We start from the raw sequence: 25488 nt of genomic DNA on the forward strand, positions 1-25488 counted from the left end.
CTTGTCGACATGTTGTTGGACAAAGATTGGAGTCCTTTCTTTTTGGTACTTAACTCGAAGGCATTCTTGATGTTGACTTTCCATCCTCCCATTTCGGAATTGTACAAGATATTCTAGGGAGTTTCACATTGTAAGGCGGATCATTTGTGCTCTCGTTCACTAGCTAGAGAAAAAGGTCCATTTGTTGGAGGTTATGTTTACTTGGGTCCTGAATTCAGGCACAAATATATCTTTTGCCACATCCATTTCCACATGATTACTTTGGTGGAGATGCCTATTATCTTTTACCGGTTCCCCTGCCAATGGGGTTTGCGGTTTGTATACAGTAGTATACTGTATGTTTGAAACTTCTTCGTGGCTTGTCAGCAGTTGTTGTCGTCATTTTTATTGCTGTTGTTGTTGTTGTTGTTGCTAGTGATAGTTGGTTCTTCTCATGATTAGACGCGTCCCATAAAAGATTCATAACCTTGGGGAAATCCGAGACCTTATGGAAGGGTACCCTTTGTACCCACAGCACCCACCATCCCAGCCTCATGTCCCCTCTCTGCGCCGAGCATTCCACAAGTGTTAGCAGCAGCAAATAGTAGTACTCGTAATATACAAAACAAATCGTTTCATTGTGCGACGAATGCAATGCCCCCCCCCCCTTCACGTTTATCATTTATTATTGTAATGATGTTTATTGCCGCATTGACTCTCCCACTTTGAAGTTGTCTTCGCCGAAGAGAAACCATGGTCCTTGTGATTTCTTTTGTTCCGTTCAACCTTGGATCAACCGAAAAGGCGGGCCTGAAATGCAGATAAATGGAAGTTTAGAGGAAAAGCCGGATATGTATCAGGGGGCTGGGAGAAATTCAGCGTCCCGCTTTCGTGCTTTGGGATGTGGTTGAGGGATAATCTTGGAGAATGCCTCGTCATTATGCATCATTCATGACGGAGTCAGGAGGGCATCCAAGTCCCAGAACCTGAGAGATATCTAAACAACTCGTACAGGACGGCCAGAGAAACAGAGAGACAGAGAGAGAGGGGAAAAAGAAGATCCCAGAAATATGTTTCCTCTTCAGGAGAGTTAGACGGAAGAGTATGATTGAGAGCTAAGGAAACAACGGCATTTCCCTTCTCCTCCTCCTCCTCCTCCTCCTCCTTCTTCGTCTACAATAGCTTCCTTCTGGTTCTCTTGAACTCTGGATGGGGAGGATGTTCCTTCCTCCGGATCAGCATTGAGTCCAGCGGACTGACTGAAGGTCTCAGGTTATCTCTCCTCCATTCTGAACGAGGACCTTATTGATGGAACCAGCGCAATGGGAACAAGGGTAGTAGCAACAAAAATGATAATGATGATGATGACAATGATAATGATATTGAGAACAGCCATCATGAGAGCACTGAGCATTTCGATTGGCAACAACAATCTGCTTTCTTCCTCGAGTAAATAGCTTCGGGGGTAATGGGGCCATAAAGACAGGAATTGCTTCATTTGTAAAGACCTTCATGTTCATTTGAGATCATATCGGATGAATGGTCTACTCGCCGCTACGGCAATCACATGAAAGGCCAAGACCACAAAGGTTGGACAAACATCCACCTCATTCGGATCCATTCATCTCGCCAATTGGCCATTGGCTTTAAGTGACATTGGCCTTGTCTACTTTGGCACGTCTCCACGCTTATTTAATACGGTTGAGTGCAGCATAAGGCAAGGATGCTGAAACAATAAATCTCAACGCATGCCATGCAAAAGGCCAGCACCCTTGTGTACGACGACGTGCATTTCCGACTAACATTCGCAAATCGTCGGTTTCTTATTGTCGGATCCTTCTCTTAGTGAAGTTGGAAACCTTTCCAAGCATAACTTTGAAGTATGACAGCCTTGGCACGAAACAACGCCATCGAGCATTTCTTAGTTTCCCTTTCTCGGATTACAATGAACTATATGAATTGTCCTTCATTAGAGTCTTCTTGCTTGATGTGCCATTGAATTGTATGTTGATGTGACAATGAACAAATCCGTGGAACGAATGTGGATGAGGATAGGCATTAATTGAGAGAAATGATTTAATGAGCTACATATACAGAGATAGACTTGAGCATTTGACTGAATCGTTTCATTCATAATCCACAAGCATAACTTGAATATATCAATCATAAGACAAGAATCAGGCTGTATTTAGTTCGTATATTTCTTGCATTTCAGTTAAGGATTGGATGAGTCTTCTTGGTTGATCTCGATCGAGCTTTCAGATTCTTACATTTCCTTCACTGAATATACTCCTGCTGTCAGGTCCAATTTGCTAATTGGATCACCCTGAAGTGGAGGAAGAAGTAGACAGGAGAAAACGGAAAGAGAAACTAAGTTGCTCCAAGTTCGTTTTGGGATCAAAAACGAGCTCCAGCCATTTTTCCCGTTCTCATATCTGACAACTGTGCCTCTTGGCTGCTCTCCTCTATTTCTTTTTTCTTTCTCTCTCTTTCTCTGTCTCTGCTTGACTTAGATCTTACTTTGCTGGAAATCAAGTCGTGCTCTATTCATCCGTCTCTCCAAATTGTCATTTCTGCTGACCCACGAAATGGAATAGTGGTTCAACCATTCGTTCCTGAGTCGTTTTATTCGTCTTCTGTGTGCCCTTACTCTATGCTATCTACTAGGTATCTACTACCTCTCTGTCCACCCGTACGTCTAACTATCCATCTATCCATCCATCCATTCGTCCATCCTGCTTGCCCATCTGATAGAGTTTGGTCTAAATTGGAATCATTACACGAGAGGTACTCGTACTGGACACAAATGCTTTCGAGTACACTCATCCCTTTCAAGAGAATAAATATTCATTCAGGCCCGCCTGACATTCCAGGTTGAAGAAAAGGATTACATCTAATTACAGAGCTCGACCTTCTTGACCCCCCTCCCCCCCCCTCTTTAAGCTTGAGCATCTTTGCCGAGAATAGACCATCACCATGAACAGAAGTATGAACGTAGTAAGTGGAGCCATCTTTGATGTATGGTGACTCCCTATCCTTGACGTATGTCCCTCTTCTCCTTTCCTTCTTCTTCGTTCTCTTACTCCTATTCCTACTCCTACTCCTCCTCGGTGGCCTTTTGCTTTTTCATCCTTTCCTTCATCCCCGAGATCCTCGATCTCCTGATTGTCCTTGGACCGAATGAATCGTCTTGAATCGAATGATTGGCCACTATAATGATAGCCAAGGCCATTTGAACTATTTAAGCGTTCTTTCAAACAACCTGCCCTCTTGGGTTGTTGCGTTGCGTTCATCATGGCTTCTCTGGGTGGCCCATATTGGTGTCACTTGATTGTTACTGTTGTGGCGGCTGGTTTTCCACTTCAAACCTGGTATGTTTCGTATGGATGGCTCGAGTTCCCTTCCACCTTGTTTCCTTTCCACCTTCCTTCTCTTCAGTGGAGCTCAATGGATCACACTTGATTACCCGCTTTGTCTCTGGAGGCGAATTCATTGTCTATTTGCCAAGCCGCCAAAACCACGGACAACACTGACGACAAAGACGACGACCAAAAGACGACGATGGAGAAGAAGGAGACCTAATGTGATTGTGTTGCCCACCCAAGGCTGGGCCTGATATCCCGCTCAGCTGCAACTTAACAAGGCATTCATTCATGATGATGTTGTACAATTGTGTGAAAAATGATCTGTTTCCACGAGGTTGCATACGAGGCAAAAACGTGTTTCAATTGCCATGAAAGTCATAGTTCAAATTTGAGTTTGCATGCCTTTCAAAAAGAGGTACTGCATTGTTTTTTCTTGTATGAGGTTCCTATTTGTTAGGACAGCCATATCAACGGTTATCGTCACTCAAGCGTACTCGTGTATGCTTGGACTATTTCATTGGCTATGTCTTGGTGGCATGAATGATTAAACCATTATTGTGAAGTCGTTAGGGCGGCGGCGAATATTCCAACGCTGCTCCAATGCGCAAAGAGTATTCCCATTATACGAAGCTTGTCGTTTTGGAACGTCGGAACTGGGCCCAATAATACGGCTTACTCACTCACAAACTCATGGGGGGAATCTCAGTATTTGAAACAAAAGGCGCAAGGATAATCGTTCCTGTTCTGCTCATGAAGATTTACGTCGAAACGGTTCGAATTAGCCGAAAAACGTCTGGAGGAAGCTGGCCATGAACGGCCCGAGTTGGGCAGGCGAGATTCTCAAGCTACAAGCCCTCATTAGCAGTGCCCATAAAATGATATCCAAGTAATAACTCTGAAATACTTCGTGGTCCTGAGACCACCATTTTCCACCATCCTGAAAGTGACAGGATGGAGTTTGACGTCATGGCTAGCTCAGGAAGGGGTAGTAGACCCGAGAAGGCGTTTGATTCCCGATATCCTCTCCAAAAGTTGAACAAAATCGGAGCCGCACCACGGTGGTGCTTAATCGAGTCTCTATAAATAGCAGTCGTAAATGATTTTTTAACTCGAGCCTGAATGGTCTTTTGGAACAAAGGCAAGCCAATTGGACACATTAGTCATTCAGGAGGTATACTTTATACAGTACGTTGAGCCATTTGAGACTCAGTGTTTCTACCTATCTTATATCCAAAGTGTTTCTACCTATCTTATATCCAATTTTTAAAAAACAGCTCGGGAACTTGAACCATCGATTATCACAATAATCTAATAACAATAAGTGCCCACTCGGAAGTTTTACGAATTTGAAAGAAGTAATACAATTTGGAGCCCATGAAAACTTGCGCTCCGGAACGGGCATTCGTTCCAATTTTGCGGCCTTTCGTACTGCTATCAAATTGGAACCTTCCTGAAGTACGCTCTAACCGCATAATGATCTTCGAATGAGGGCCAAAAGTGCGCCTTCAATTTTGATTTTGAATATTGATTGACCTCCTCAGTCATGACTCATGCCCCAACAGCCATAATTCATTTCAACGCTTTCATCTTTGGACCTGTGACTCAAGAACTCCTTGAAATTAGACATGAGAAGTGCAGACGTACTTGGAACTACGAACTCAAACATAACTGACCACGAATGGGCCTGTACGTTATACTATGTAGTCTGTTACCGCCACTCTATGTCTATTGGGTCTCCCCTCAACGAGCCATATATTTCAACAAGTCTGCAATTTTGAAAATTGTTTACTGCAACACGAGGTGAGAACACTGCTCAAGCCCTGCTCTTTATTTATGCTTCCAGGAAAGTCCCTGTCAGCCCTGAGGCGAGGAGGATACATGGGCGAAAGTGAGGATGATTTGGACAATTCTAGTCTTCAAGGCGAGTCCGCTGCAAGTTTTGCGGAATTCTCGTTCCGAAAATTTTCCAGAGAGTACTGGCTCCGGAAGATATGCATTAACATTGTCCTTAACCCGTAAGTTCCAATTTATCACACAGGCATCATATGGGTTATGAACACGTGGGGTGCTGGGTGCACACCAAGTAAGGTGTACCCACGTGTGTCATATCCATTATATGCTATATACGTACAGGATAAGTTACAAGATTGTATGTGCAGTTGTGCACACCATAAAGAATGGTACTATGGCTTGAAAAAGAGTGGGCTTGAGACTCAAAAAAAAGTACAAAAAAATGGGGTCGTTACATTTCACTTGGAAACATTGTTGACGTTGTTGTTGTTGTTCAGTGAGCCAAGGTCTGATTCCTCCACCCTTTTGACTCAAAAGTGACTTTTTGAACAAGGCACCACCCAGATTGCATCACACAAAACGTACTCTAGAACTCTGGTCCACACTTGATGAACCAACATCCAATCCCAACCAGGCCTCATCTTTCTACTTGTCGTGAACTGCTATTGTACGTACATTGTCACACACTCATACACAGCCGGCTAACACGAGGTGGTGGCATCCAGTGCAATACAAAAGGCTGGCTTCGACTCGAGTTGAATGGCCACCACTTTTCAAGAGCCAACTCCACCGACACCAACAACACTAGTCAACAACCAAAGTCGTCTTCGTCGTTTTCTCATACATATACTACTACAGTACACGAACTCCCTCACTCGCTTACCAAGAGAGCCGATGAAGGGTGGTGTTGGGAGTCTTCAAAACTTGGAAAAGATTGAGGTGCGATTCAGGCCCTGTAGACAGAATGGTCCCGGAAAAGCTCGAGGACAAAGGACGGAAATCTTCGGATGGACCTTGGATCTGATTCTCTTTCATGGGAAATGTGAACCAAGGAGGCTCGAGATTTTAGTTCTTTCTCCCTAATTAATATATTTCGTCGTGCTTCATCTTCGAAGAGCGTGATAACTAGAGCTGTAAAAATAGTCGATTAAATTTGTCAAAATAGCGGCTAAAAAAATTTGGAAAAAATGGCGAAATAGTGGATTAAATATGAGGGAAACAAGCACCGAGTGGTGTAATTCTAGAGCTTTAGGTACAAGAAACTCGATTGCCAATTTCAAACCCCTGGACTTTAAGCAAACCACGACAGGCCCAAAAAGGTAGCTAATTTTGCAATAGTTTTCTTAAAACTTCCAAAATCGAACGGCGGTCTTCCCCTGAATCTGGTCAGCCTGAAGAAATTGACAGCATATTACTTTTAGTTACTAGTGCTTAATGTCAGGTTCAAATGGTCTTGGAGAGTAGGCTTCCATACATCAGAAAAGGAGAGCGAGACGTGGATAGGTAGGTAGATACCTGTGCAAAGCGTTTTGTTCGACCCGTAATTGCAGTTCTACGCCATGCAGCTTTGAGCTTTGACTGGACACCTCCATACGCCATGGACAAAATGTGTGAAAACGGCAAAAAAGCTGGAAAAAGTCGAATAGACCCCAAAAAGTCGGAAAAAGTGTGAAAAAGACCTATTCGACTTTTTTTTACAGCCATAGTGATAACTCGCCAATCAAGGTCGAGCAATCTGCTTCAGTCGCCTTGGGCTGGGTTATTTAAATAGACCGGAATCCCCTTTTCCTTCTGTTCCAAAGCTTCCATTCTATTGGCATTGGCCCAAACCTCTGGAAAAGCCCAAAGGACGATTCATTATACTTTTCAGTCAAGTACTCGCACAAGGTCTGCAGACGTGCATTGTAGTACTTCACTCTTCCTCTTTTGGTATCAAGTATGAAAATGTGCTGGTCACATCCGTGCCACAGATTTTTTGTGACCAGTCCAGTCCATGCAACACTTTATTCTTGCCTGCCACCTGGTCAAACAATAAAAAGGGGAGGATTGCCTAAGGTTTCGGTCCATTTTAGTTCCAAATGGATGGGCGGGTTGAAATCTCCTCATTTCCACTTGTTCCAACAATCGCCTGTTACTCCAGTCCGAAAGCAAGTAGGAAATTTGATTGGAATCAATGGATTGGAAAATTGCATGCTTCAAGTACAACACTTCAAGTCTTAAAGTAAGAGGCAAGCCCCTCCCTGCCTTTCAGTCCGCCTCAATAGTTGAGATTGAAACATCAAAGACCTCAAATTGCCGGCAACCGTGTTGATTTTGATGATAAAGTCTGATAAAACAAGTAATGTTCAGTCGAATGTAAGGTGAACATGTCGAAATGGCATGACTCATACGGTTTAAGCACTTTGCGTACGATATTCAGCTCATAACTCGAATTTGGTCAAATTTGTTAACACTTAGAGGTTTTTCAAGCATCGATCTTTGTTTTCCGTTCTATACATTATTCTTTGTTAAATATATAAAACTTAATATATGCTAATGCTGAGGTGAGTCCGACCAAAGTCGCACTCGTACGAGCCCTTTGATTTTGTTACTTTTCGTTGGACTCGAGTTTTTTATTGGACTCACGTCAAACAAAATGACTCATCTTGTTTTTAATATGCCAAAATTGCTAATGAAACCATCAATTCAAGGTCGTTTTTTGACAAAAGTCAAAGAGAATTAAATATATAGTTTTTGACGAGTCCGGCCAATTTCTCCAAAATTGAGTAAAAGACTCGAGTGTACTTGGACTCGGGTCCAGACTCGCGCCAGCACTACTGCACACTGTTAAACGGTTCATATTAACCCCAATAGAAAGTCTGTCCTCAATGATTGTGTGCTGTAGTAAAAGTAAACTTATGAAACATAAGAATTACTTATTGAATGAGCTTTTTCCAAATTGCCTGATATTTGGTCATTTCTTACCACAGACCGTCAGAAATATAAACAGTTTTTTGGCAATTCTAGTCTTAATTCGTCCAGGATGTGGATCAAAATAATATTCGGAACCCTTGAATCCGCAGGTGGGTTCGTTGTCATGGTTGACTGTCCTGTAACCGAGAAATTGAATCAGAGTGGAGGGGCCCTTCGTTTGGAAGCCATAATGAATATGGCTCAAGCTCATGAATTAGTTATGCCTTTCTCGATAGTGCTCTCGAAAAGTATGAGCAACTTTCCATACATGGCACAAAGACATTTCCTTTCAAATGCTCTTGGTTCTTGAAAATGGGACATTCCTTTGTGTGTGTGTGTGTAAATAACGCAAGTGGAAAGTTAAAAAAAGGAGAGGGAGGCGAATTTTCCTCGAGAAAATGCTTTGTTTTCCTTTTTCCTTCTCTTCTTCGCAAAGTAACTTTTGGCTTTGGGCCCGGTCTGTTGGTTGGGTTGCATCGTTTGAAAAGGGATGCTGGTGCCCTAAAGACGAACAAACTTGCATAATTCGATCTTGCATCTCAAAAGGGCACTTGACGATATACAGTACAAGAACTTACGTCCTTACGTGATCGGGTTAACACCAACAGAAAGCTTGAACTAATGGATGTTAAATTCAGTCTTGAAGACCTCTAACTAGAGAACCAAAATTGTTAGAGTGAGGCATGAAATCGTTTTCCAATGTGGGCTTGCAATTGGAATTGATGTCCCTTTTATCCAAGGAAACTGTGCTGCAATTCCCAAATGGTTCTCTTCAGGCGGAACTAAACTTGTCTTGGAACGTTTGGGGACTTCATTTCAAGGATAATGGTATCCTCTCTGACTTAAAAGATCTAAACGCATTTAAAGACAGATGTTTGGCTGGCCTTGATCAACATTGTCAACGCTTTGGCTTAAATTCAACCTTTTGGTCAGCCTATAGATGAATCCAGGGTCTCTAGGTCAGCCGTACGCTGCAAACTTGAACCAAATACTTGGAACGATATTTCTTGACATATAATGAAACTCTTTTGAGACTCGCGGTTATGCCAGTGTATAATATCTATAAAAGAAAGTGCATAGTCATATGTAAGATAGATACAAATAGGCATGCAAGCAAATTTCTCGAAAACAATGATAAAAAATGCACAAACTCGTGATATGCTCAGGACATACACCCTGATCCGTAAGTTCCTTACACTTGGCATTAAAGCTTATCCAAAAATCCTTCGGGAAGATAGAGTTATGACTTAATTTGAAATAAATTCCATTTTCGTTCGTTACCAATGTCATTTGCCCCCGAAAACAATTGGAACGGGAATTCGAGGCATAAAGTTCAACCTGGTTCACGTCGATGACATTTTTTATTGTTTACGAGGGGTTGGGACTCGTCTAACCTATTTTTGTTTCAAAATGAATGTCTAGTCTTAATGCAATCTTTTGTTGTCAACCTTCTTATCTTGCTTGATTCATAAATGAATTTTTGCAAAAGCAGGAATTGACATGATAAATTTGAAGCTAATATTTCACCAAAAGTTATTAGACAACATGTCATGTCGAATAACCAAGGATTTTAAGATGACCCATGGGATCATTTGGCATCATTTCGGTAAATCTTTTTAACCATGTATTCCACTTGGAAATATGATGCCGAAACGAAGTGGGACGAATATCTGTGCCAGGTTGTACAGTAAAGCAGCTGTCTTAAGCAACTTTTCCTTATTGACCAAGTACTTGTAAACGGAAGAAGGCCGTAAGGTCTGATTCGATTAGTTCAGAATGAAAGTTTCTCGTCATTTATATTGGAAGTTGAATGTGTCTCGCATTTGTGATACGCGTACTTCCCGAAAACAATTGGAACGTGAATTCAAGCCCTCATCGTACAAATGGCATGGTCGTTACAGCAAACTGCCTGGTAAATGGGTCTTTCTTTATGCCTCTCGTTGGTTCCATTTTCTGTGGCAAAGACTGTGGGGTCCACAATGAACGAACATCGACCGTAGTCCGTCGTACAAAAGCCGCCACAAATAGCAATCACACTAACGGACCTGTCAGATAATCCCATTGGACTTTAGGCTTGGGTTGCGTGGGGAAAAAGTTGGGAAATCACATCAAAAGATCTTCGTGGTAGATCCCTCGACCCAACAACCTTGGATTCAGTCTGCCAACTCGACACTTCATCACCTGGGAAACACTGAAACACTATGGAGCCGCAAAACACAAGGTCCTCCTCGCCTGGCCTCGCCTGGCCTTGACGGCCTTGATGGTCTTTGAGAGCGAGTCACGACTTGGACCATGTACATGTACTGCGCAACCAGTTGACGAGGAGAGGAAACCGACTGGTCTCAGACTTTACAACCTTAAGCCCTGCCTTTGGGGACGGGCAGATTCGTGGCCCCAAAGTGGCCTTGAATGCTGGAAGTTCACAATCTAGCACTTGGCCACTAGTTGAATGGAGGCTAGTTAAACGAAAAAACGGGTTCTAAATTCCACCCAAAGAGTTTTGCCAGCAAGGTGGGGAACAGATGTTGGTAAAGGAAAACCACAAAACAGGTCCGGAGGATTTAGAGCCATTGCAACCTAGTGGAAGTTTCAAGTTTGGGTAAACGATGGTAAAGATTTTCCAACAGATCAAGGTTTTAAAAGACGAGGCTTCGTCAAAAGACCGAACGGTTTTGCTTCGTTCGGAAGTGGTGTACGAGTGACACTTGGATCTAATGATGTTCCAAATACACAAGTGTACGTATATACCCACTTCCAATCTACTCTTCTTCACCTACCCACTTCTACTCTGTATATACCTGGCGCACATTCGTGCACGTGGCTTTTGGTATTTTCAAGGGGAAAATTACCTGCGACCTTTCCCTGCCCCGCCCTAGGGGCAAAATTGAGAAAATAGGCGAGCAACTCGCTTCAGGTGCTTTTTGTTCTTGTCAAGGTGAGTAATGATGGTTGAAGGGAGAGGTGTGTTGAGTGGACCCACTTAGACGAGACCGTTCAAGCCATTGGTGTGTCGTGCTCAGAGTCATTGGCTTGATCTCAGGCACGTTTCCAAAACATCAGGGTTGGTCGATAAGAATGGTATAAGCTTTTGGGCTTTTACCTCCAAGCTTGGTACTTTTCTAGATTTTGCTTCAAGCAATGCTTGAAATTGATCGGAATGGGCCCTTCGTGGTTTGAAATTCGCAGGGAGAACAGGACTCTTGGCAAGGCTTAGGTTTCGTTTTATCTGAACGTCGTTATTCGATCCACGCTTCATGGAGCTCCAGTTTACGATCTGTGGAAATCTGTTGGTGGGTCGTGGCTTGTTTTTGGCGAGGTTTATTGCCCTGTCTTCACTCGCTCGCTGTTCCCATGTGGGGCAAAATTGCCCTATATATTTCTTTACTCAAGTTTCTTTGGTTTCCACGAATGCCAGGATCATCTACGGTATAAGCCAAAAGAAACCTGAATTACGCTGAACCTCTAACAGTGAGACGGCAAACTGTTTGACTTTGGAATAAGGCTCTCCGAAAATTATCCACGAGTTTTGAGCCTTTAGTATCTTCTCAGAAGAAGGACAAAAGTGACACAAATAAGAAAAAAAGTTGTTCCCCATAGCAAAACTCGGTGAGAAAGCCACTTCTAGGCGAGTCTTCAGCACCATTAGTATCGTCAATTGGATGTGCGGTGTGTGAGTGCGAGACAGAAAGAGAGTGAGAGTGAGAGAGTGTTTCTTGAAAGAGATCCATGGGTCCTTGGGTCCCTTTCCTCTCGGTTTTTTGGTGTATTGTTGCAACTTTGAAATCCTTTTGGGTGTCCTTGTGCCCTGAAGTCTTGGACAAGGTGAAGAAGGGGGGGGGGGGGGAACTAGTCTCCGTATTGAGCCACTAAGGTTGAGGGCTTTTTGTGCCACAGACCTTTCAAGGCGGACCGATCACGCAAAGAGGGATGAGACCTTGACGATGACAAGCGAGTTTTTCGCTCAATCTGTTCCCCATTTTGTGTTGTCCACATTGTTTTACGGATCCTCCAGTCACAACTCAAGCATTGACGGAGGTCAATCCTCCTTTTCTTTCCCATCTACCATTGAACATAATGCATTGTCGGTACTCCAAATACTGCACAGTATGTCCCGTGCCTGCTTCTACTAATGGCTCAACCCAAGGAACCTTGTCTAGGAAGCCGAAGAAGATGAAGAACAACAACCGGGTAACTACTTATTGTGAACTTGTTCGGTAGTTGATTCTCTTGTCATGGGTTGGGCTTGACATGGCAAGAAGGTCCTTGTTTCCTTCTTCTCCGCTTGATCGCAATCTGTCCCCCAAGATGGGAGAAACACAAGGAAAGAGAGAGAGAAAGAGAGAGAGAGACATTCAGCATCAGGCCACTTTGACATTGCGACCACCAAAATCGGTTCTCTTTCTTTCTCTCTCTCTCTCTCTCTCTCTCTCTCTCTTTCTGCATAGCACACCCAATGGAGGGCAGACCAAGCGAGTAAGTGTGTCGTACATACATGTACTTCGATGGGATGCTGGAACGGCCAAGGTCTCGTGGGATTTGGAAGGGACAAGGTCAACCCGGCAATTGATACGATGCTTTTCATTTGTTCCGATCTGCTCTCGACGGACTGAGTTTATTTTGTCTACCCAATGTTCTGCGAAGCTCAATCGTAAAGAAGACATGTCGAGCAATTTAATTTCCCTCTCTGCTTTTATTTCTTCCTTAGATGGTTCGAGCGCTTAACGATGTCTGTGATCCTCCTCAATTGTGTGACTTTGGGCATGTTCCAACCCTGTGAAGATGCTACATGTGATTCCAAGCGGTGCCAAGTACTCAAGGTGAGATACTAAACCCATTGCTACGCCTTTGCACCCAAAGAGTGTGGTAATAAATGGATTGTCCCTTGAAAATGAAAAGCCCCCACCTTGCCGCTCCTCACTTCCTCTTCCCCTCTTTCCTATCAAAATCCCGTGCTAAAAAACTTTTTGACGGCTCTTATTCAAGCCTCGGTCTTGGGTTCTCTCTCTCTCTCTCTGTCTCTCTCTGTCTCTCTCTCTTTCTCCCCATCCTTCTTCTCCTCCCTTTTCCCTCCCGAGCCTCATGGATCTCAAGGTTGGTTTGTTGTGCTAGATTTTCAATTTTCTTTCGCCCACACCCATTCTCATTCAGATACGAGACCAACCAACGTGGTGGAGTCTTTTCTAATGCCATCTTTGTCTTGGATAAAAAAAATCTTAAGAGGGAAAAAGAACGAGACGAGATGAAATGAAGGAAATGGAACTCCATCAATTTATTTGTTAAAATGAAGGACAACCAACCTCCCAGTTGGCAAGTTGGCTTGGCTTTCCTCTCCGTTGGCTCATCAGTCAAGATTATAATGGCTTTAGGGCAGAGATGGGATGGCATTGGAAGCGATATGTTTAGACGTTGGGTCTGGAACCAATTTTGATTGGAGGTATGGACTCGCTTTCTCTCTCCAGGTTTGTGACGATGTAATCTATCTGTATTTCGCGGTGGAAATGTGCATCAAGATGTTCGCCATGGGCGTGGCAGGCAGAGGATGCTATCTGTCTGAGACTTGGAACCGCTTGGATTTTTTCATTGTCATGGCCGGGTAAGCAGATCGGATCCAATCGGATATCTCTAAGGCTAAATCATTGTTTGGTAAACCTTTTAGTAAGTCTTTGGCTAAAAATGTGACATTTACTACATAGATCCGTAATCTTTCCGAAAGGAGTTTCCTTATGGGTGTAAAAATCTGATCAAACATCTTCGTCATCGGGTGCACGTAGGTATGCCCTTGACGTGATTTTTTTTTCTTCCCGATGATCTGGGTCATCTCATAGTTACATACTTGAGCTGTTTGAATAGAGGTAAATTGAAACTAGTGGGGTTCCTGGGGATGGCAAATGCCGAGCAACAAAGATGACTCTTCCTCTTCTTTTTCTTCATTCCTTCTTGTTTCGTTGGTTCCACCTGACGGAGAAAGAAGAAGGCAAGGCAGAGCAAAGCCGGGACTTGATTGAAGGGACAACGAGGAAAAAGAAGGCAGGCGTAATTTGTTCTCGGAATGTTTCTCTATTCATTGAAGCCGATTCAGGACCTCAAAGGAAGTCGGAAAGGATTGGCGGTCTTTCTTGGCCAACTAGTCCGAGGAGGCCAGAAAAGACCTTTCTTGGGCAATAAATACAATCAAAAGAGGCTGCCCAAATTTACGACCTATTGTTAGACTACGTACATAGACCAACAACAAGAGAAAAAGAAAATATGCGCAAGCAGCTTTATTTAGTTGTTCAACTTGTTGTGTGTGGCTAGCCAAGTTCCCGTTCGTCTTGACTCGTCGTTGGAACAATCATGGCAAGGACACTAATTCATTTTCAAGGCTCGTATTTTTTGTTCCAGTGCCCTTGAATATTTCCTCGACGTGGAAAAGCTCAATTTGTCAGCCATTAGAACCGTTAGAGTTCTTAGACCACTTCGTGCTATCAATCGCATCCCAAGTAAGTCACGCTCGCTTTCCCCATACATTATGTTCTTTGCCAACCCATGGAAGTGCCGAGCGTTTCCAAGTCCACGTATGCATCTGGTGGCATTTCGTGCTGTTGTTAATTCCCAATGATTGACAACAGTGTTATAAAAATGATTGAAGATTTTTGGATGTAGGTTCCTTTAAATTAGTAATAGCAAAAAAATATGTGGTCAAAAGCTACCACCCAAGACCTTTACACACATCGCTCCCTTGTTTCCAACCTGGCACACTTAGAAAAATTAAATGGGATAATATTTATCCCACCTTATGCACTGAATCCCAGGCTTTTACTTAACCACTTCGCTTTGCCGTCGAAATTTTTCAGATATTTCGAGTTTTTTCTGGCATCGAACACTAACATCAGATGCAAGCTCAATTAAGGCTTGCTAAAACAATCGATCCTTCTCATATTATGGGGTTTTCAATGCTTTTGGAATTGAATCACAAACTTTATCAAAATAAAAAAAGGTTATTTTTTTGTTATTTGCTCCATTTACTTAGTGTGGATTTGATGTTTGTTCTCAATTGACAGGTATGCGGATTTTGGTGATGTTACTCCTGGACACATTGCCCATGCTGGGTAACGTTTTGCTCCTTTGTTTCTTCGTCTTCTTCATATTTGGTATCATCGGGGTCCAACTTTGGGCGGGACTGCTTCGTCAGAGGTGCTTCATCCCCGACGACATGCAAGACAACGCTGTGCTGAAGAGCAAATTTTTCAAGTAAGAATCAAATCAACATGTTTATTTATCCCTGCGTATCAAGTAGCGTTAAGAGAACTCTTATTGCATATAGGCAGTGCCTTGGTACTCTTGAGTGCAATGGGGTGCAGCTCGCGCTTTAAAAGTTCATTTGGAGTGTTCAAACAAGTTGTTCAATTATAGTGGTCAGGCCACCATCGTTCAAAATACAGTACAGTACAGACTCTACAGTAGACGTGCATGTGCTTGTGTGCTAGTAGCATGTTCATATTCTCTGGCTTCATCAAGGCGTGGGTGGGTTCAGAATTCAAGAGAAGTAAATGAGAAACGAAACAAGAAGAGCAGTCGAATAGAGAAAAATGACAATGTGTAGGGCAATGTGATAAACATATCAGTCGTTTCCGCCATCCTCGACAAACTACGTAAAAGGTGTGGTGAAAGAAACGTGTCATTGGAAACCTTAAAAGTGAAAAGAGTGGGAGAGATCTATCTGTCTGTCCGCAAAAAATGTCTTCCTTGAAAGGAGGCTTAGGTCGGGTGGCCAGTTTCCGAAATCGAACGGGATCCGATGTGTCCATTTCGGGCACCAGTCAAAGGTGTTTCATTCAATCAAGTCCCGGCAACGAGAATGACTGTCAAATGGATATAGCAACTCGTTCTTCCTATCCATTTCATATTTCCCAGAAACACGTTGACACTCAGCTGGTTGGGTCCCATTGGTGGGCGGCTATTTTAAGAGGACGCCCGAGAATGGCACTGAATTATCACCTCTGGCTTTTGCAATGCTGTACAGAACAGTGGTGTGGCAATGACTTTTCATGGGAGCTATTTTACATTGAAGAATCTTGAATCATAATTTACGAGCCGTTCTAGCCAAGCCTGGTTTGAATGAAACATGACTTGGGCTTCTCCTAGTCGCCGTTATCAAAACTGGGACTCTGGGATGGGAAGACATGAAGACAGAGCCTACCAAATCGTGAGTGCCCTGGGAGGTAAAAAACTCTCCTCCCAAGACCTACTTCAGGAGGTGCAAACCCTGATCAACGACATGGATGACACTTTCTTAGGTCGTCACAAGCAGAACATAAAACGAGCACCATACCAACCCCAACGACTGATGCACTGAACGAGCAAGCGAGCAATCACTCGCGCATAAGCGATGATGCATGAATGACCTGAAGCTGGCCAACACCGCATTGGATAAATCTATATATCCGACCAGAGCCTGAAGGAGCGCACTTCGTGCTGTTTCGTGAATATATTACTGGCTTTAAGTGCCTAGAATCCTTCTCCATGGTGGGCGAGATATAGCGTTTTGAAAGAAAACAGCTTTTCTTTTTCTTTCCCTCCAATTCCATTGATCTTTGGCCAGCGGCGTTCAAAGGAGTAACTCACTTGAGGTATTGGGTCATATCAACCAGAAACCCCTCCATGGAGAGCTCTATTAGAATGGTTCAATCTAGCTCAACTGAGCTGTAGACCCCAAGAGGCAGGATATGATTGAAACGCCATTGTTCCCATTTCCCACCGACCTGGAACACTTTTCACTGCAACGGAAGGACCCTTAAGAGAAACTCTTTCATGATTTTGGGATTTTAAAAGTAGTTCTTGCCTTTCCAAACCGTGCTGAATTGGCCGTCACATTAAGGAAAATCGTAAAAAGCCGGCTGTTTCTCTCAGGAAATATTATTTCTTGGTAGATGAAGTACTTGAGGCTTCAATATCGATCTGAATCGCCCGTGTGACCACCAACTTACGAAACATTCCATCAATAGTCTCACCCTCAATTTGTTAGGAACACACATCTAATGAGATTGGTTTTTGGCGGGCACTCAGATGTCTTTTTGATTTAGGCGCTTGCCAATCAGTCATCCCAAACCAATTAGGTATGGAGGCACGAACAAACGCTTCCTTGGCACAGGCGATTGATCTAACCATGAATACCAACCACATTCCTAAAAAGAGAGAAAAGAGGAATGGAAGAGCCTGTCTGCACCTTCTACCGCATATTCCCGTTCCAAGGCTGTGCATGCTATCACCGCCTCCATTTCCCTCACGTCACTCATCAAGTCAAGCTCCTAGATCCAGGTTAGCCACAAGACCGGTGTCGGACGTCCCTGGAAGCCAGCTAGTCTCCGTGGTGTTTGGCTCTGTCGCCAAATTAGGCTCCTCTATCTAGCGTTCAAAAGTGTGCTGCTCGTTTTTTGTTCACTTGGACGATCACTTTGCCTATTTGCATCATCTTGGAACAGCCTGCATGAGCCTCAGTGAGATGGGATCATCCCTAGACTTTGGCCAGGCGATCCCGGGAAGATCCCTTTCTGCGTGCGTCCCAACAAGAACAACCTCGAGCCACTTCTCTCGAGCAAACAGGACCAGTGAACTAAAAAGAGTCGGCGACGAACAAGAAAATGAGGAAGAACAAAGTCATGAGAAAAAACATCAAGAGGATGCCAATGTTTATTCCAATTGGACGTGCGACTATTCGGCGGGTTTCCACTTCCCGAAAGGATCCTGTGACGGACTTAATGACTTCTTTCATCAATTGGCCACAGAAGAGAGAAAGCGCGGAGACATCTTCTTCAAATGGTTGTATGAGAACCGCAATTCATTGACCTTTGACCGCGGGATTTTTCGGGAAATTTCCCAAAGCTCGCTCAAAGACGAGGATGTGGATCTTAGTGAAGCAGGCGCCTCCTCAGATGAGGAGGATTTTGCCCCAGAACAAGGGCATGTCAACCAAAAGGGACGACTTCTTCCCGACTTTTCTCATGAATAGTTCATGATCACACGAGAGAAATAGCCATCCGTCTCCCAGAGTACCCATGTTCCTCGTGCTCCCCACGTTGCTGTTCCTCCATCATCGATCCACCATGATCTAGCCAATCCTAAAGACTAGATCCCGAGCCACTGCCTAGTCAAGTAAACGCAATACCCTCTTGATAGAGGACCCAAAGGAAAAGTTTCCAAAGGCTTGAGAATTTATGAGCAAGGCTCTTTCTAGACAGCTCAGATCAAGTGCTGGATGGAAGGAACGATATCAAAGGCATATATTTCCATACATCCAAAGCTCCTGAAGTACTTGATTGTTTCTCTTGGAGAAGTGCTGGTTGGTCCCTGGTTGCTTTTCCCCTGCAGATGGTGCCTTTTGAATTAATGTATCCTTTAAGTCAGTTCCTAGATGCAGCCTATCATTACGTGCCTTGGATGGAGATGTGAGGTGAGGTGGTCTAGCTACGAATTTCCGGGGGGGGGGTACTTTTTCTCCTATTTGTTGAAGCCGTCATGGACGAATGTGAGTTCTTGTAATAATTGTCACTTTTTACTCACTTGGTGCTTACATCTTAAAGAAATCTGGAACCAATTTGGAAACGAAATGCCTGTAAATATCAGGCGTAATGGTGTAGCCCTCTCGGTTTGAATCCAACTTTCCTTATCCAAAGTCCATTTCAGCAGAAGTAGAAGTTGATCTTTTGTAGAATTCAATCGTTCTGTCGTGGATCTTCCATCCACACTATACCCAGAGGATCAAGTGCACCTTATTCGTACTCAGGCAAGCCAGCCCAGAAGTAGGCAGGTAAAGAATATAGAGATCGGAAAGTTTTTCAATTTCATCTTCACTTTGCTAGCGAGACGACCATGGAGAAAAACTGCCACAGAGCCTCCATGTTTTCATTCACGAAGCCAAATGCTAACCGCCCACAAATTGAATTAAACGAACATTGAGAAAAAAAAGCTGTCAGAGGTCATCGGCGGCAAGATGGGTGAAGAATTCAAGCATTATGACTAGAAATGTATTTTACATGGCATTGCAGTGGTTCGAAGTATCCCAAAGACCTTGGCTCTAGTTTTTAGGTTAGTCTTTAGGTTAGTCTAGTTGGTGATTAACGGAGAGAAAGGCACATTTACTTTTCATGTTTACAAACAATGGATTGAGCACACTGAAAAAGAAACAATTACGCACCATATGATGCATGAAAAGATACGATGCATTGGAAAGTTTAAGAGAGCTCGTGGGTCCTGAGGCTCTTGAGATACTCTTGGAATAGCGATCAAGGTTTTTTCTCTCTCGCCTGAGTTTGGGCCTCAAACTTTTTTACTCTCTTCGGTTGTAGTTCTATTTCTCACATCAATCGTCTCAATTGAAAGCTGACCCTATGCTGTCTCTTCAATGGTTGATGCGTCGCCGAGCCGACCACATGGCCAAGATTCTCCACTTGAAGGACATTGCAGAGAAAACGAGGGTACTCGTTGATTCATTAATTCATCATCCTTTTGCCAAAAACTCAGCCCTTTCATTTTCAAAGAACGCGAGGAAAGCTGATGATTTCTAATTGAATACGTCAAGTGTAAGATCTTTGAAGTCGCTTGATTGGACATTTCGTCTGAGTCTGGCATTGCATTGCTTGCGAAGGGAGAGTTGACTTTTCACTTTCGACGTGTAAATTGTGTATGTCAATCGCAAATATCCTTTCCAACGATGGCTCTCTGAATGAAAACTTGGTTGGAATCAGCTTGAAAATCCTCACTAACACCAAAAGAAAACGAAAAAGGCTTCAACGTGTGTGCGTGTAATGTCAAAGACACAGTCGGTCTGGCGTGTTTTTGGCAAAGGTCTTACTTGATATTATGCAGGACTCCAATTTCCTGCACTTTTTGCGGCTTCATCAAGACAAATTATTCGGGTGCAACGAGGAGAGCAGTAAACGAATCCGAGAAATCATTCTCAATTTGGAGCTCCTGAGGAAACAGAATCAAGCCAAAGAAGTGTGCCAAACCAACAAATCATCATGATCATGACATTCCGTTTTTACCCGGTTACTTGATTGTCTAAAATATACGTACTTCTCTTTCACTCATTCATTCATTTGATTCAATTATTCATTCATTTATTCAGTCAGTCAGTCAGTCAGTCAGTCAGTCAGTCAGTCAGTCAGTCAGTCAGTCAGTCAGTCAGTCATTTATGTGCTCTTCATCGAAGCAATACAAACTCTAAGGCGCCCAGAGTGGTCAAAATTGATTTGTGTTCATTTTCAGGAGTCAATTTGTTCCCTATTACCAACCTCCAGATGAGAATGAGAAGGAGTGGATCTGTTCCACGCCAGATAGTTCGGGTATGCACAAATGCGGGGAGTTGCCTTACTACGAAGAAGACGAGGTGGAGTGTCATGCCAGCATCGAAACCGGTCTTTACAACTCATCGGATTGCATTAATTGGAATCAATACTTCACCGATTGCAAACCAGGAGCCATGAACCCGTTCCACGGTGCAATATCCTTTGACAATATTGGATTGGCCTGGGTGGCCATTTTCCTGGTAATCCACATTTCACAGCGACCTTACCACTTCGATCAGCCAACATGCCTTCTTCAATGGTCTGTTTGGTGATTAGCTAGATTTTGGCTACAGTCTCAACCATTTCCTGCAAGCTTGCCAAAAGATCAGCCACAGGCCTAGCACGTCTAGGCCCCTTGGCCATTCAGTACAGCGCTAAATTTGATGCCATTGCAATCGTTGCCAGAAAATGGCAATTGCTTTCTTTTTCTTTCAAGACTGGAACGCTAAGTTAAATGGAAAATTTACCGCGAGAGTCAAGCTGGGACTTTATTTATGGATTTAGATGTCGGATGTGCACCTGAAATAAAAGCTTTTTGGAAAGTGCTGGGTACTTCTCACTTTGGCGGTGGTAGCGAGTCTTGCGTGAAGCTCAACAGCCTCTAGCCATGTCCTGAGAGACTGAACCAACCCATTCTACGAACACTACTTTGTACACACTAAAGGTACTTGGAGTATGTACGTAACACTAGAGATGGCCACAAATCTGGCACTGCCAAGTTGGCTCATGTACTGTACGTACGTAGTGTCGTGCATTTCGTGGCACGATTACGAGAAACATCAACATCAGGGACTTTTAGCATACCTACGTACAAATGCCCAAAGTGACAACGACTGGAGGGAAATGCAAACGGGGTCTTAATGACTGTGCCTGTTTTTTGATTACTCTAGGTGATAAGTCTCGAAGGATGGACCGATGTCATGTATTTCGTTCAAGATGCGCACTCATTCTGGAATTGGGTCTACTTTGTCCTGCTCATTGTGGTGAGTTGTTATTATTGTTGTTATTGTTATTACTACTTTGCCCTAGTGTTGAATTCATCTGTCTTGGTTGTGTGGGGGCTTTGCTCCTAAGGAAAATGTATGTTTATGGTATTCTCGAGTCAGTCTACTCTATCCACACATATGTGCCAGTCCTTTCATTCGTATCCTTTCCTTCCTAACCTACCTTACGTCATGTCCTCACCGCAACGGATTAAAACAATTAATCACCAACCCCTTGGCAGTTTCAACCATTCAGGATGTGTGTGATGTGTACGTGTACTCGTTCGAGTTCCGAGAGCCGTTACCTACCCATCCGGCACCTCCTTTGTAGCACTCTGTAGTCGAAAGTTCTACACCACCGCATAATCTTGCCGCGGGAATCCTCCTGGAACCGCCATTCCAAAAGAAGTTCCATGTGAGCCACATCACCAAATACCTTTGTGAATTCCATCCTCAGACTCTAAATACTTGCCTGTGCCCACTGACTTGGATGACTCGATGTCAGAATTCCTCCTCTCCTTTCTCTCTACTCTTATTTTGCTAATCCAAAGAATCCTTTAGAGCCTTTTGCTGTGGGGAAGGTGGCCTTGCGTCTCGCTTTTGATTTCGCTGGATAAGCTGGCCAAGCCTTGGAATGGATTAGAGACGAATTTTGGGTAATCCCACTTGTTTAGATTGTTGCAGGCCCTCCATTTCAGATGAAATGCGAAGTTCACGGGTCCCTTTCCCTTTCCAATCTCCTGCACCTTGCGCTGGCTTAATCTATACATATCCAAAACGCTGAAGCCAAAGACCATTCGCGTTCATTTTATAGTCGTCTCAACTCTCCAAATCGGACGAAGATGGCTCGTTGCTACATCGAAAGCCGTCTAGATTTCGGGTCAACTCCAAAAAGAATCACGCTGGAGAGAGAGATTCTCCGACTTCGAAAGAATGCACTTCATAGAAGAACTCATTTGGGTGACCTTGAAATAGATTGGACTGTAGTGTCGGCTTTTCTTGGCAAGCCAAACGTCGGCGAGCTGAGCCATATATTAGAGATTTGATAGCGGTCTCTAAGCAGAACGAATGTGCGACACCAAACCTATAAGTCCAAATCACGGCCTTTAAAATTGGATATAAAAAGCCATACGGTAGTCTACGCCAAGCTTGTCTTTCCGAAAGTTGAGAGGTTGTTATCTAGCCATGCTTCATGCATGTTAATACTTCTCGCTCTTGTTCCTTTTACTCATACAATTCTAATCTTCCCTCAGATTGGCTCCTTCTTCATGATTAACTTGTGCCTGGTCGTCATTGCCACCCAATTTTCGGAAACGAAGCGTCGCGAAACGGCAAAAATGAAGGCTGAGCGAGCTCGATTTCAATCATCGTCCACATTGTCGAGCTTCACCAATTCGGAGACCACCAATTGCTATCGTCAAGTGATTCGACTCATAGCTCATCTGATCCGAAAGGCCATGAGTCGAACACGACGGCTGTATCGAAAGCATCGCCTCGAGCATTTGAGCAAGAAAGAGATGTCGCTCATGGAGAAACAGGAGGCGGGCAAACTTCAAAACCATCACATCCGACGCAATGTCTACACGCAGAGCGTCATCAATCCCAACAATGGTAGGTGTGACGGTAGAATAAGCCCAGACAAAAGAGCTTTCATTAATCAGACCTTGGATTGTTCAAACCAGTCCTTTCGACCGAACAAAAATGCTATTAATTCTTTCATAGCCATTAGTCCAGGCCGAATTGCTCCATTTTATCCTCAACTGATTTTCCAGGCTGTCATTCATTAGTGTCTATTTTTAGCACCGTAATCAAAATTGATTTTGATGAAGGACTTCCAAATTGCAAGAGAGTGGTCATGTGGAACACTCTCAGTATACGAACATATATCACATCTCTAGGATATCGTAGAAATAAACAAGAAACAAAACAATTAGGCCAAAAGAACCGCTGACATTCAGAACAGATTAGACCTTTCCCAAACCTAATTAAGGTCAGTTAATACCGTCGAAAAAAAGTGGCTAACTGGATATGAAAGTTTTGATTATCTCTTCTTGAGATCTTTCACTCCCAATGGGAACAGATGTACCACAAGATCATCTTGAGAGTTTTGCTTCCTTTGAACCCCTCCATCACGTTCGAAAAACTATTGCTTCTCGTATGGGAAAACTTTGAAAGATAATGTATCACTTAGGGATTAGGCCTGGGCGCCACGTAGATAGATAGATCTAGCGAGCGAGATCCTGGGTCCCTTCCTTCAACTGATAGGGCTCATCTCTGGCAGCATTGTTTAGTTCCTGTTTGCTCTTCAAATTTTGATCAAGAACGCCCTGAGGCGCTGATAACGGCGGTATTCCATCTCACCAAGAATGAAGGTCTCAAAGGCCATAGGCCATTCTAAGCCTGAGATCCCCCTTATCGTTGCCGAAAAATGGCACAGGGAACGCGTGGAAAGGCGAGGCGGCCAGAAGGGTCATGGGATTACGACCCACTGTTGCACACGTTCTCGATAAAGAGTATCGAAGGTTGAGGCAGGCAGGCAGGCAGGCACCTTCTTTCCAGGGAGAAAAAGGCCTGATAAAATGAAATGATGTGCATGCGAGCTGGCGAGTGAGTGAGCAAAAGAAAACGGCTTTAGGGCCCTTTGATGAGTCAACAAGCGGAGGGGACAATTCAATGCACTTTCGAGGTTAAACAAATTTCAAACCTCGAATGGCGACGCTTGCATTTCAGGACAAATCGATATGAAGATCGAACTTGACGATGTGACCATTTCCGAGAATCGACTGCCTGAACGATTGCCCATTTGTCAATCGGAAAAGATGACTCAAACGGATCCTACGGGGTTTGATGGAGGCCATAACGGTTAAGAAGATGGATCGATGTCATGCGGTTGTCGTCTGAGAAATTTTGCGTTTGTTTGCACTTTGGGGAAATGGTAAACAGAGCCGATGACAAACCAAGCTGTCATACACGAGATGAGACTTTCCATCATCATGCACGAACCACAAGAATCTGCAGACTCACTTTCACCACTCCCAGGAGATCTAAGGAGAATCTGCGAGGACTCTCTTGGACTTGAGCCCACTTCTCTAGTTGTGGGCGTGTGTGTGTACAATAATACACGGGGAGTCGCGATATTGACAGAGTACACTCTCTGATGGAACAGTTGGGCCCCTCCTTGAGCTGGGCAGAGATTCCCTTTTCATTAACGTACGTTTGTACTCACAGACTTTCTCCCTTCAGTGGAAAGTAATACTAGATCATCACTCATCGACCAATATTAAGCAACACGATCCCTTTGCAATGGCTCTAATGAGAGGGCTCTTTCGTTCTTTCGGGAGGGGTGTGGAAGCGTTGCAAGAAGATTTTGAAGATGATGATGATCGTGATCATCATTAGCATCATCATGATCATTCTCGTGTTGCTTTTCCACTCTTGATATCTGCATTGCCATTGTTGCACGATTTCCGCGACTGGACTAAAAAATTGACCATGACTGTTGAAGCGTGTTCCAATACGGTTACTTACTGTGGTTTAGATCATACGTACGTGATCAGAATTTGTGGAAAATTATGGCGTGTCTGCGAAACAAACACCACTTCTCTCGCAATAAAAAATTGCCTTGCAACCGAATTTCGGCCTAGTAACTCAGGGTGACCACTTTGCATTCGACAGGAATTGCTCGCACTTTCATCAGCACTCTCTGCCACTCTCACTGCCCAAATCGGAGGGTTTAATGCCTCACAAATCAAGCACTGTTCAACCTATAACTTGCCGGAGGTGGGACAGAGCTCGGATGACAAATTGGGATCAGGATGTGATGTGGATAGCGAAATCTACGAATTGGCCGTGACGCCCAAACGGCCCTCCCGGTTCATTGCCTTCTTCGGGTGCTGCGGTACCTGTCTGTCCAAGTTTCAGAATCAGCTCGAGAAGTTTGTGGATCACAACATTTTCCAACGTTTCATCCTGTTTTGTATTCTCATCAACACCTTCAGTATGGGCATAGAGTTCCACAAACAGGTATGCTCAAAGAATATTAATACAACACGTGCGCCCATAGACAAAGAATGACGGGGGACAAGGACAATA

At 43.8% G+C, this 25488-nt stretch overlaps 2 protein-coding genes across 2 annotated transcripts in view; both read left to right on the forward strand.

The window, feature by feature from the left end:
* The window catches only part of LOC131889641 (voltage-dependent T-type calcium channel subunit alpha-1G-like), an 89520-nt gene that overhangs the window by 50726 nt on the left and 13306 nt on the right, over positions 1-25488 (forward strand). The window contains exons 2-11 of the mRNA XM_059238823.1: positions 5188-5359; positions 12793-12904; positions 13547-13680; positions 14469-14566; positions 15128-15317; positions 20334-20613; positions 21304-21396; positions 22650-23182; positions 24902-24941; positions 25072-25419. Coding sequence (XP_059094806.1) covers positions 5188-5359; positions 12793-12904; positions 13547-13680; positions 14469-14566; positions 15128-15317; positions 20334-20613; positions 21304-21396; positions 22650-23182; positions 24902-24941; positions 25072-25419 — 2000 coding nt within the window. The remainder of the gene's footprint in view (positions 1-5187; positions 5360-12792; positions 12905-13546; positions 13681-14468; positions 14567-15127; positions 15318-20333; positions 20614-21303; positions 21397-22649; positions 23183-24901; positions 24942-25071; positions 25420-25488) is intronic.
* Positions 15513-20151, forward strand: LOC131884309 (uncharacterized). The gene is made up of 5 exons (XM_059232043.1): positions 15513-15892; positions 16212-16363; positions 17549-18040; positions 19410-19540; positions 19932-20151. The coding sequence occupies exons 1-5, from the start codon at positions 15804-15806 to the stop codon at positions 20088-20090; spliced, it is 1023 nt and encodes a 340-aa protein (XP_059088026.1). The 5' UTR covers positions 15513-15803; the 3' UTR covers positions 20091-20151.

The sequence above is a fragment of the Tigriopus californicus genome, chromosome 1 (assembly GCF_007210705.1).
Source record: "Tigriopus californicus strain San Diego chromosome 1, Tcal_SD_v2.1, whole genome shotgun sequence".
NCBI lineage: Eukaryota > Metazoa > Arthropoda > Copepoda > Harpacticoida > Harpacticidae > Tigriopus > Tigriopus californicus.